This window comes from Erithacus rubecula, assembly GCF_903797595.1.
Source record: "Erithacus rubecula genome assembly, chromosome: 8".
Taxonomy (NCBI): Eukaryota; Metazoa; Chordata; class Aves; order Passeriformes; family Muscicapidae; genus Erithacus; species Erithacus rubecula.
Window position 1 is genome coordinate 8228404 of NC_136659.1, and position 11414 is coordinate 8239817.

At 43.4% G+C, this 11414-nt stretch overlaps 1 protein-coding gene across 1 annotated transcript; it reads right to left on the reverse strand.

Annotated features, from left to right (window-relative positions):
- Window positions 1-111: 111 nt before the first annotated feature.
- On the reverse strand, window positions 112-10158 carry CAVIN2 (caveolae associated protein 2). Its single transcript, XM_079311810.1, has 2 exons — window positions 9744-10158; window positions 112-2614 (listed from the first exon to the last, which is right to left on the reverse strand). The coding sequence occupies exons 1-2, from the start codon at window positions 10131-10133 to the stop codon at window positions 1847-1849; spliced, it is 1158 nt and encodes a 385-aa protein (XP_079167936.1). The 5' UTR covers window positions 10134-10158; the 3' UTR covers window positions 112-1846.
- Between the last annotated feature and the right edge of the window lie 1256 nt (window positions 10159-11414).

An 11414-nucleotide genomic window follows, 5' to 3' on the forward strand; every position in this document is an offset into this window, starting at 1 on the left:
CATAGGATGAGAAAGAGAATGGTATAGATACAACAGGGCCACAAACTGAAGTAATAAACACTTGACCTTTAAATTTCATCTTTGCCAGCTTCTCCCAAAGACTGACATGGCTGTGTTTTATATTATGCTTTTATTTGTCATATCCATAGTTAGTTACAAGTAAAAATTACTGAAATCCATTGTAGTTAATACAAAATAAAAATATAGCTGCACGAGTTATGCCATGATTTTCCTTAGAAACAGTATCTTCTACATGATACCATGCACTTAAGAGCTTAACTCTTAATAGTACTTGCCTACACTGAGCTCTAACTAACTAACTTCCAGTGTGATTTACTGGTTACAGGTATTATCCCTGTGGAGTAATACCTGTTAATTATTTCATAATGGTACTTCTGCTGTAGCTTTTATTTCCCCTGTAATTTGTGATTCTAAAACACAAAAGGAAGCCATCTTTTAGTGCAACATTAAGTATCAGTAGAATTTTTTATGTATATAAAAAAATAAAAATAACCCACTGCATAAACAACCAAGGATGTAAGGGAACTGTTGTGGGTATTGTGCTTCCCTTTCCTCCTTTGCCCCTTACCTTTAAGTGACAGGAATGAACATTCATAGTGAACAAACTACCTTGTAACCTCTCGTTTTCAATCAGTTTTGAAAAATTACAGACTAGTAGTTTTGAGAGCAGGTGGGTGACTTTGATCAAGGTTACTAGCAGAGAACCAAATCCTATGGCTTTGCAGACTCATACTTACATGAACTCATCCCTGCCATGAAGTTCAATCCATGACACATTGTTCCCTTTGGACATGCCTGAAAGAGTATTTCACCTTTTGTTGAAATTGTCCTTACATCCCTGTAATTATCTAACTCTCCTGTGTAGATATAGCTCTATATATGAAATAATCTGTAAAAAGATAAATTATGCTATTTTCAAAATACTCTGAGATACAAAGTTGTGCAGGTGCAAAGTTTGATAGTATATTGCTATAAAGACTGCAAATTAATTAGTGTTATCTGAGTACATATACTTTAAGCTGGGAGTATAGATTGAATACTGTGGGGGGTTATTTTTGCTTTTTTTTCATTTCATAGCATTTCATATTTTCTTCATGCTACCTTCATCTTCCTGTCAAACACCTATTTTTTTTTTTTCTTTTCAATTTCTGAACCTTTAAAGGTGCGGTAACACATTCATGCTTGTCATTAATGTATTTTCATAACTCTGTTAGATTGAAAAATACTTTTTTTTTTTTCTCCTCCCCACCTAAACATAGTGATTTCTTCTAAATGACTAGTGAGTGACATCTGGCAAAAATCTCTCCCCCACTGAAATGGATGGAACTGGGTTTTCAGCTTTGCCCTCTAAGTACTCTGCTCTTTTAGTCTCCTATGGTGCTGTGGAGCAAAGCCCCACAAACTATATGTGTGTGCACAATTACTGAATACTGTTAGTATTCATGGAGCACGACAGGGCAGCCGAAATCAAATGTTCTCATTGGGATTCCTACATTTACATACAAAACTACTCACAGTGCATGAAATACTGGGGGAAGGAAAGAGCACAGAAATGCTTGGGCCTTGACTAGCCTCCAGGCATTCCTCTGACCTAACTCTAACAAAAGCCAGTGATCAGCTTGCTTCTACCAGACATCCTCTGTGACACCAGCAGGCAGCATCTCTAAACTCATGAACACCACTGTCATTGACCGAGTCCGCTCCGCATTCCAACGCGACGCAATAAATTGTCACTGCAGAGGAAAAGGATGGAAGGGTGGCTGCTCCTGCCTGTGCAGCTGGAAGCAGGGCCATGCCTCGGGAAGGCTGAGTGTGCTGGGGCTGCTCAGGCTGTCTGGTTCACCTGCAGGACGGCCGCTGGGGTGCTCTCCTCGTCAGACTGTTCCATCTCCCCGCCAACCGGGTTGCTCCTCTCGTCGAACAGTTTCTGGCTAGAAACTTCCAGGGGCACCCCATACTCCTCGTCATCCTCCACGATGGACAGCTCGATGTTGTTGCTCACCACGGCCTTGGCCTCCTTCTGCAGGGAATCCACGGCTGCCTTGCCCTCCTCGGCCAGGGAGGTGCTGGGTGTCACATCCGAGCGCGTGTCGCCCAGGGACGTCTCCTCCTCGTTCTCCGCCTGCTCGTTGCTGGCGCTTTCTGGCCTGTCCTCACCTTCGGCTGGGCTCTCTCCCTCACGGCCTTTCTTGCTGCTGAAGGTGAGGGGAGACACCTTGAAAGCCGAGCCCTTGGAAGAGGAGGATTTCTGGTGGTGCACAGTGAGAGATTTCTTGATCTTCTCTCTCCGCTCGGGCGACACAATCTTGTTCATCTTCTTCTCGATGTTCTGGCGGGAGAACGCTTTCTTGAGGCTGTCCACCTTCTTGAGGCTGGATCTTTTCAGCTTCTCAGCTCTTGATTCTTCTGTTTTCTCCTCTGCACTGTCATCTAAGTCGTCTCCCTCGTGGAACATATCATCATCTGATCCCAACTCCACTGTATGCAAGGTTTCTTCCAGTGTCTTGTTCTCATCCACAGGCTCCTCTTTTCCTTCTGTAATGCTAGGAACGGGCTCTTTTGCAAAAACACTGGCAGGGATCTCATTTTCCTCCTGAAAGAATTGACAATATTTGAGTTTCATAGTTCACAGGACACAAATTTAATAAAAAAAGCACAACCTTGAACAATTATTCCCCACCCCAATGAGATGAATGCTGAACGTTTATTGGTTTTTTCAACACATTTGACCAGTAACAAACCGCTGAACCATTATCTGGTAAAGTTTAAGACTTATGAGCTGTCAAAGTGACTTGGGATGTATGCAGAATGGAAATCCTGTTCTTTTAATTTATATTAGGTAGCTTTTAATGAGAGTTTAGCTGTCAAGTTGTGCACCTGTCCCTGGGGAGAAGGGAGGGTAAGGTCAGGAGGGAGTTTGTACTGCAGACCTCCAGAAGTCACATAACCCCACAGAGCTTTCAGTTTCTTGAGCCAAAGACTGAGCATATCCCTGCAGAGGTGTTGGCTGCACCTGGGAAGATTCTCAAATGGCAAATGCACTTAGCATTTTTTCCATATTCCTGGAAAATGTATGTTGCTGTTAAAAATGGATTGTTGACATTGAAAAACCATGAAGGTCATGATGTTTAGAGTATATCCTATTTTACAGCTATTTACAGGAAGAAAAACCCTAAACTGATAAACTTTGTTGGTAAATATTAAAATGTGGATAGGATGCAACTCCTTGGCATGTAAGGATACAAATTTATGGTATACAAAAATAAAAAGAAGTTATACCACATAGAAAACAGGAGCTTCCAGCTACCAGGAAAAGTGTTGCTTTTTAGAAACAAAACCAAGAAAAGACACAGAAAGAAAAAAAAAAAAGAAATAATCTAAAACCAAAACAGGCTAAGCAGGGGCAGAAGCTGCAGGTTATAATGAGGGTTGTCTGTGCCCACTGAGTGCAGAAACTCTGCAACCCTGAGCAGCTCAGGGGCAGCACAATGAACTCACTGTTCTGTGGGGGCTTTGCATCTACCCATGCACAGAAAATGAGGCTCCTTCCACACTCCCTTCTCCTCTCAGCACTCTGAGCCTTGGATCTGCATAGCCTCTATTCATTACCCTTTTTATCACTTTCAGACAGAGTGCATGCAATTTCATTTCCTCACATGCATTGGGAGGATTTTCTTTTCCCTCCTCCCTCCACATTTATCTTTAGATACAAAAAGCAGTAAGTGCTGAGTGAAATGGTTGTAATAGTCTCAGATCTGTCCCCAGTGGGCCTGAGTGTACAGTTAAGGGGAAAAAAAGGCCACATACACTTCCAAGTTCATGCTCATTATTTCAGGACTGAGCACACAGTTGTGATCACTGCAGAGAACAGTGTCTTGGGTTAAATTTGCTGTCAAGGCTATTGTACATGGCTGTTGTTTAGTCTGGAGGAGGCTCAGGGGTGACCTTATTGTTCTCTACAACTCCCTTAAAGGATGTTGTGGCCAGGTGAGGGTCAGGTTCTTCTCCCAGGCAACCACTGACAGGACAAGAGGACACTTAAACTGTGTGTCACAGGCTGAGGCTGGACACTAGGAAGAATTTCTTCACAGAAAGAGTGATTAGACACTGGAATGTGCTGCCCAGGAAGGTGGTGGAGTCACTGTCCCTGGAGATGTTTAAAAGAAGACTGGAAGTGACAATTGGTGTCATGGTCTGGTTGACAAGGTGCTGTTGGGTCACAGGTTGGACTCAATAATCTCATTTCCAACTTAATTGTTTCTGTTATTCTGTGATTCTATTAAAACCTAGGACTACTTTGTAGCCCTTCTGGAACTCAAGAATATGCAATGTAGATGGGCAGAATAATTTTATACCATATATATATAAATATATCTATTTATCACACACTGATTCAAGTATACTGGTTAATATCCCTCGTGGATATTAAAATGAAAAGTGTAAAAGAAATGAATGCTGGTTTGACAGCTTGTACATGCTTTATCCCTGTGGTTTCTGCCTTTCTGGGCCAGTGGCTTTAGTCAGGCTGGCACACAGCTTTACAAGCCCTGTGCCTGCAGTGGAACATCTAATGAAGCCCACACTCTTCTCCTGACACCTATTATCCTGCTGCAACTATCAGTAACAGTGACCAAGATAACAAAAGGAAACCCACACCAGCTTTAAGTGAAACCAGCTGTTAACTGCTGTACAAATATTTATATTTTCTCTCCACTGCAGTTAATGAAATGTGGATTACATGAGTGGGTGCAGCATTGAATTATTCCCCAGAGCATGAGAACTCAGTATAAAACATAATTTTCCTATCTAGTGCATTCTTTCCAAACCTAGGTAATCCCACACAGTTTTAGACATCTGAACATCCAGGTGTAAGTGCCTGAATGGGATAGAAAACTCTGATTTTAATGGGTAGAGAGGTGGGTTGTTACTTTTTAAGTGTTTTATCTGGGAAAGTGGTGTCATATGAGTTTAATCACAGTGCAGTCTGAGCCAGAGATGGGTCTGAAAGGTCCTTCTCAAGGTCAGCCTAGCTCTGCCTACACTATTCATGTTAACCTGAAGTGTACTGAAGGCAGTCTCTAGAAGAATATGGACACAGATTTGATTACAATTTTTATCAAATTTCTGAGTAGAAGAGAGACTATCAAACTGCCCATCTTTTTATAAAGAGGAAAAAAAATAACCCAAACAGAAATATGCTGCATAATAATGAGCTAATGATTCAATCAAAAGCAGATCCTAGGTGATCTCTGGCTATCAGTAGTGGAATTCAAGGGATCACCCCTCTGTCTAAGCTTGTTGCATGGCTCTGGAAAACATCAGCCTCTGGGCATCTATTTGTGTGCTCATAAAATGGGATTGACACGCTGCTTCCCAAAGACCTCAGGATTACAGCAACTATTAAAATGCAAATGAAAATAAATTAAGTAAAGTGCTTTGAAAACGTGAGGGTGGTATAGCAGGAATGCTCTGTGGTGGAACAGACATTTCTGTTTCAAACAGAAAAAGTTTCAAACCACAAAAGTGGTTACTGATAGCATGTTGTAAGTGGGCTATTGATAACTTTTTTTGGTCTTACAAGTTTATGTGACAGCTATATTTTGTTCTGATACATTTTTAAGCAATCTGCTATTGCACTTAGGAAGACTAGAACAATACACTGAAAAATGCCAGCTGTTACAAACTGCATAACTATTTTCCATGCTAAAAGAAGTAGAACTTTGATCTTTACTTCTTGATCTAATCTAAAATTCTAAGAAAGCAATACATCTTTGTATTTTCCACATCTGAGCTCAAAACAGCCCTTGCATTTTTTTTTTTTTTCCTCAGAGGGGCTTGACTGTAGGTAGCAAGCTCCTCTGAATTTTATTTTTCCACATAGGAGATGAATAGAATGGTGGAAGTTCTCTGCATAAAACAACTCTTGCTCGCACTAGCAATATTGCATAGTTCAAATCAGTGCCTCCTTTGTGGCTTTGATCAGCCATCCTTGGGAACTTCCTGCAGGTCATAATTTCACACCTGTCTCTTACAAAAAGGAGTAAGATCCATAACAGTGTGCTACAAAACTGGGTGGACTGAGTGAACAGGTAGTTAATTTATTCAAGAACTGCTGATTCTCTGATGCTGCATGAGGGAAATCAATCTGCTTTGGTTTATTTTTTTTGTTACATTTGCTGTATGAGGCCTTGACCTTCAAGCAGGAGAGATTGCATTTTCCCAGTCCAGGCTCCTCTGTATGCCCAAATGATCACTAGCCTAAAACTTTGGTTTTGCAAATCAAAACATGACAAACCCTCCTGAAACCAGCTCCAGCTCCTCCTACTTTTCTTTGAGCAAATACAGCTCTTCTTCTCACATCTCTTGGATGTCAGAGTGGGGAGGGAGGGCAGGCAGGAGGAAAGTTGCTTTTGCAAAAGATTATTGCAGTGATCCATACAAGAAGATACAATCAAATTGCTGATTTTTTGTGCCCTCCTCTTGCTTCATTTTAGGATAAAGGGTTTACCAACAGCAGCATCTGAATATTACTGTGCTTGACCCCAAGCTGCAATTTTGGCTTATTTCATCTGTCTAATTTCCATGACATTTAATTGAAAAATTAAACATGAGCCTTTTTTTTTTTTTCTTTTTTTTTTTTTTTTTTTATCTTCCATTTTGCTTTTGCAGCTAAAAAAGCAAACAAAACCCCCACCAAACCAGAACCAAAAAGCTGGTCATGTGGTGAGAACAAAATAGAGGGGAACAATGCCAAAGCTTAACGAGGATTTTTAAAACAGTCACTTCAGTGTTTTGCTGAATTGCTGTGTCATTTATAATAACTTTTGCATCCTCAAATTCTTGGAATGGAGCTCCTTTAAAATATGCCACCAATTAAAGAAATATATGCAGACATTCTAGGGAGAGAAAACTAAGAGCATTTTAATGGAAAATATGTAAATAGGTGAACTTTTCTAAACACAGTTCATTCTCAGTGCATATGCAGAGGGAAAGCAGATGCTGGTGCGTGGCAGCACAACTTCATAAAATGCAGAGCTGGAGCTCAGTCGTGTGCTCTGGCTCTGCTCAGTGCTCCCACCAAGAATTAGGGAGTTTAGGGTATTTGTTGAATGCAGAACTGAATCTGCAAATGCAAATGTGAATTATTATTTTCTTATTGAGCTGTCTCCCTAAGCTGGAGAAGCTGGTTCTAATGAGAAACACGCTCTGTGAAGTTTGGCATGGGTTTTTTTTTTTTTTCAGTGGAAAAGAAGGATCCCCCAGCTGAAGAGGAGTCTCATACATCCATACTCCCCTTTGTTTTCACAGAAATCTGGCATCAATGTTGTTTCATTACTGAGACTTCTCCTTCCTGCAATTGTTTTTCCATGGATTTCTGTGCAAGGCAGGACACAAACCCAGCCAGCCTGCTTTTTTTTCCCCCCTGTACAATTATCCTAGCAAGGCAGTGGCCCTGCTGACTACCAGACTGTCCCTCCTGCAGCCTGAAAGATCATCCTGCAAGGAGGTTTCAAGGAGATGGGCATGCAGGTACAGCCAGGAGAAATTCCCAGCTCCACAGCTGATTTTTTTTTTTTTTTTCAATTTTAAGTAAGTTAACTGCAGTATTTCCTTAAGTCTTGTGTTCCTGATCTGCATTGGCTTGGGGTTGGGTGAGTTCATAATCCTGCACTGTGGTGATGTATTTTCTGGTGGCAGAGGGGAACAGAGTCACCTAAATCCCTGTAAGAGCTGTGGAGAACAGAACTGCTGTCCAAAGGCACAGGAGACAGGCAGTGGATTTTCTTTATCTCTTGTACTGGGACATGGGCCTGTGTTGTTTGCCTTAAGTTTGTGCAGTGTTAAGGAAAGATTCAAGGTTTAAAGCAGCCTTAGCTTTACAACACTATTTAGTGTCAGGAAACAGGACACTGCTTTACCCATCAAACCCTTCTTGGTGATTTTTACAGCTGCTTTCACCCAGTTCCCAGAAAATTTCCACCAGTGGAAGATCCCCACCCGAGGCAACGTCACCTGTCCTGGAACACAGAGCTCTGTTTGTCTTTCCTCCCTGCATTATGTCATCTGAAAATAGTAAATATTGAGTTCTCTGGAGGAAGACGCTCCTTGCAACAGCAGGGCCTTAATTCTCACACTCAGAGGTAGGAGAAATGTTAAAAATTCCCTTCCCCCAGGCCTTGCTGATGCACCCACCCCACAGGACATTGTCTAGGTTTAGGTTTGATCCTGGAGGCAGGAGCCAGTCATTAGCTAACGGGGCCTGGGAGATGGCAGTGTTTTGACATACAGTAATGGACCCTAAATTACTTGCAGTACTGCAGAGAACATGTGTCTTTTAATTTACCCAGCCTCTGGAATAATTTCCACATTCCTTCTGGGGTGGAAACATGCTGCAGCTCCTCCTCTTCTGGCCAAACAAGCCTGGACTGCAATTTGGGAGAACAATAAGCAGGGAGGTGGGGGTTTCCTTTCTGGGGGAATTACCTGTGCACCAGCCAGGCCTGCCAGCTTTTTACAACCAAGCACTGCTCTCTTGTTTTGGGATTGTTCAGGAAAAAGCCCCAACAACCCAAGGAGCAGAGTTAGTGGCTGACAGAGGTAACGCCCAAGCTGACAAGCTCAGTATGAAGCAGTGGTGAAGTGCCCAAGCTGTGACTACCCCAGCCCAGCATTTGCTTCTCTGCCCTCCCTCAGTGATTTGTGGAAGCCTGTCTTTATTATTTTTTTTTAAATATGTGAAAGTCACGTCCTGTGTTTAGTTAAAGCTCACGGAATGTTCTATCCAGACCATTGCTTAAAAAGGGGAAAATATGCAAACTGCCGCTATCACTGGATGGACTCCCAGGAAGCTGAGTTTTTAAGCTGAATTTTTAGCTCATCCCTGAATGGGCCAGATCAGCACAAGGAGACAGGGAGATGCAGCCCTGCCCCTCTCCTCCTTCTGAGGGCAGATGCAGAGGCAGTTCTTAGGGGCATTTCTACTGCAAGTTTGCAAAATGGGCTCTTTCCTCGAGTTTGCCAAGAGTTTGGATAAACATAAGGGCCCTTCAAGTTTACTTAAACCTCAAAACACTCAATGAAACAAACCTTTCCTCACATATGCTTGGAGAGAGTAAAATATGGCTCTTTCTCTTCATTTGCAAAGAGAATAAAAGGCAGCAGTTTTCTCACAAAGGCTAAGAGTTAGCAAAACAAGGTCTCTTTCTTCACATTCACTAGGAGTTAGTAAAAGACAGCTTAATCTCCAAGACTGAAAGAGTTAAAGAGGGGTCTTTCCCAAAGTTTGATCATAGATATCAGTGAAAAAAACAAAAGGAGAAAGAGGGAAAAAAAGTAAAGAAGTGCTTTTTCCTCAGTTTCCAAGAGTGAAAAAGAAACACGGCTCTTTTCCCAGATTTCCTAAGAGTTAGGAAAACATACTCTCCCCACCTCCACTTGGAGGAAGAACGGGCGTTTCTCCTGAATTTGCTAAGAATAAAAGAGGGCACTTTGCCCAAGTTTAAGAGCTAGCAAAAGACTACTATTCCCCCAAGTTTGCTAAGGTGGAAAAGTTTTTCTTCCAAGCTTGCCAAGTTCGAGAGTTACGAGTTCGCAAAAGACTACTCTTTCCCGAAGTTTGCTGAAGTGGAAAAGTTTTTCCTCCACTCTTTGCCAAGTGACCACGCAGACCGAGAGCTAGCAGCTTTAGGGGCGAGCAGCGGGGGCCGGGAAGATGCTCTCACCTGGAAGATGAGCACCTTGAAGCGGTCGCGGCGCAGCAGCTGGGCGTGGTGCTGCTCCAGCCGCCGCACCTGGTCGCACTGGCGGTCCAGGCGCTCCCGCACGGCGCGGGTGTGCGCGCACACCTTGCGCGACTTCTCCAGCAGCTTCTCCACCGTCTCGCCCGTGGCGCCGTGGCTGCGGCACAGCTTCACCAGGTCGTCCTGGATGCCCCGCACCGTCCCTTCCAAGCCGCGCTGCCGCTGCTCCATCTGCCGCTGGTTGCCCTCCACCGTCTCCAGCATGGACACCAGCTTCTCCAGCAGGGCCAGCACGGTCAGCGCGTTCACCTGCCCGCCCGCCGCCTCGGCCGGCAGCGGGGGCACGGCGCTGCCCGCCGCCGCCTCGCCCATCCTGCCCCGGCTCGGCTCGGCTCGGCTCAGCGCGGCCGGGCTCGGCGCTGCCGCTATTTAGGGCCGTGCCGCCGCCCTGCCCGGCCCTGCCCGGCCCTGCCCGGGGAGGATTGCGGCAGAGCCCGGCCCCGTTCCGCCCCGGGCAGCGCTGTGACCGCCCCGCGGCGCGGCTCCGCTGCCCGGCCGGGGTGCGCTGCAGCCTCGCCGGCATCGGTAGATGGCAGGAGATACCGCGGAATGCGGGCCCTGGAGACTGGAAAAGGTGCTATGAACTTGTGAGGAATGGGGGCTATGAAGTAGGCGTGCGTTTATTTAGCGTTGGGGCTCCTCTTAAAGCATGCACAACTCCAAACTATTGCTCTGTTTATTCTCTAACAGCCTAGGATTACACAATATGCATAATACAGTCTCAGCCCCGCCTAGTTTTGCTTACTCTCGCTTCTTGTTAAAATTAACCAAAAGTTATTTTGCGTTTGCACCTCCGTAATTTGGGGTCTTTGATGAAGGCTTCCAAACTCTTCATCACACTTGAACTTCTCAACTTTGTTTCTGGAGCATCCATCTCAGCTCCTAGAGCACATTCTAGGCTTTGGGATTAGCTGATCCAGGGTTTTGAGTTTATCACTTATTACCAGTAGCCTCGCACCCCTCACCTTGTTTGCTAATTTTGGCTTTGTTTATTGTAAACTAGTCTGTCTCTCTTCTCGATTTTGCAAGCACAGAAAATGTCAGGCATTCCTCATGGTCTTGGTTAGTTAATTTTGATGAACTGTTCTTTACTCCTCAATTCTTCATCTCAGCCTGAGGAGGAAAATGAGAATGTGTTGGAGGTGATGGTCCGGAGATCTCAAATCTCTCAATTTTGGGTCTAGACTGGAATTCAAGCCTGTTGTATAGTCTAAAGTACATTCTAAAGTATATAAAGTATATTCTATAGTAAGAATAAGTATTTAAATTATTGCTGTAATAATCACAGTGATTACAACAATAGTATAATAGTATATCACAGTAATAGTATATTGAAATGCTATTAAAAAAGTAAATTACTACTCTAATAAATGCATCAATTATTACATTAATCGCATATGAACGTGCTCTGACAATATACAATAAAATGGTATCAGTATATTTATTCTTATGTCAACATCCTTGTCATGATTTGTAAAAATCATCATAATAATTAACAAAATTATAAAACATTTACTCATGGTGAATCAAATATCACAGAATTCCTTCCACTACATGCAACACCAGACTGGGTGTTTGGATTTTTAAAAATAA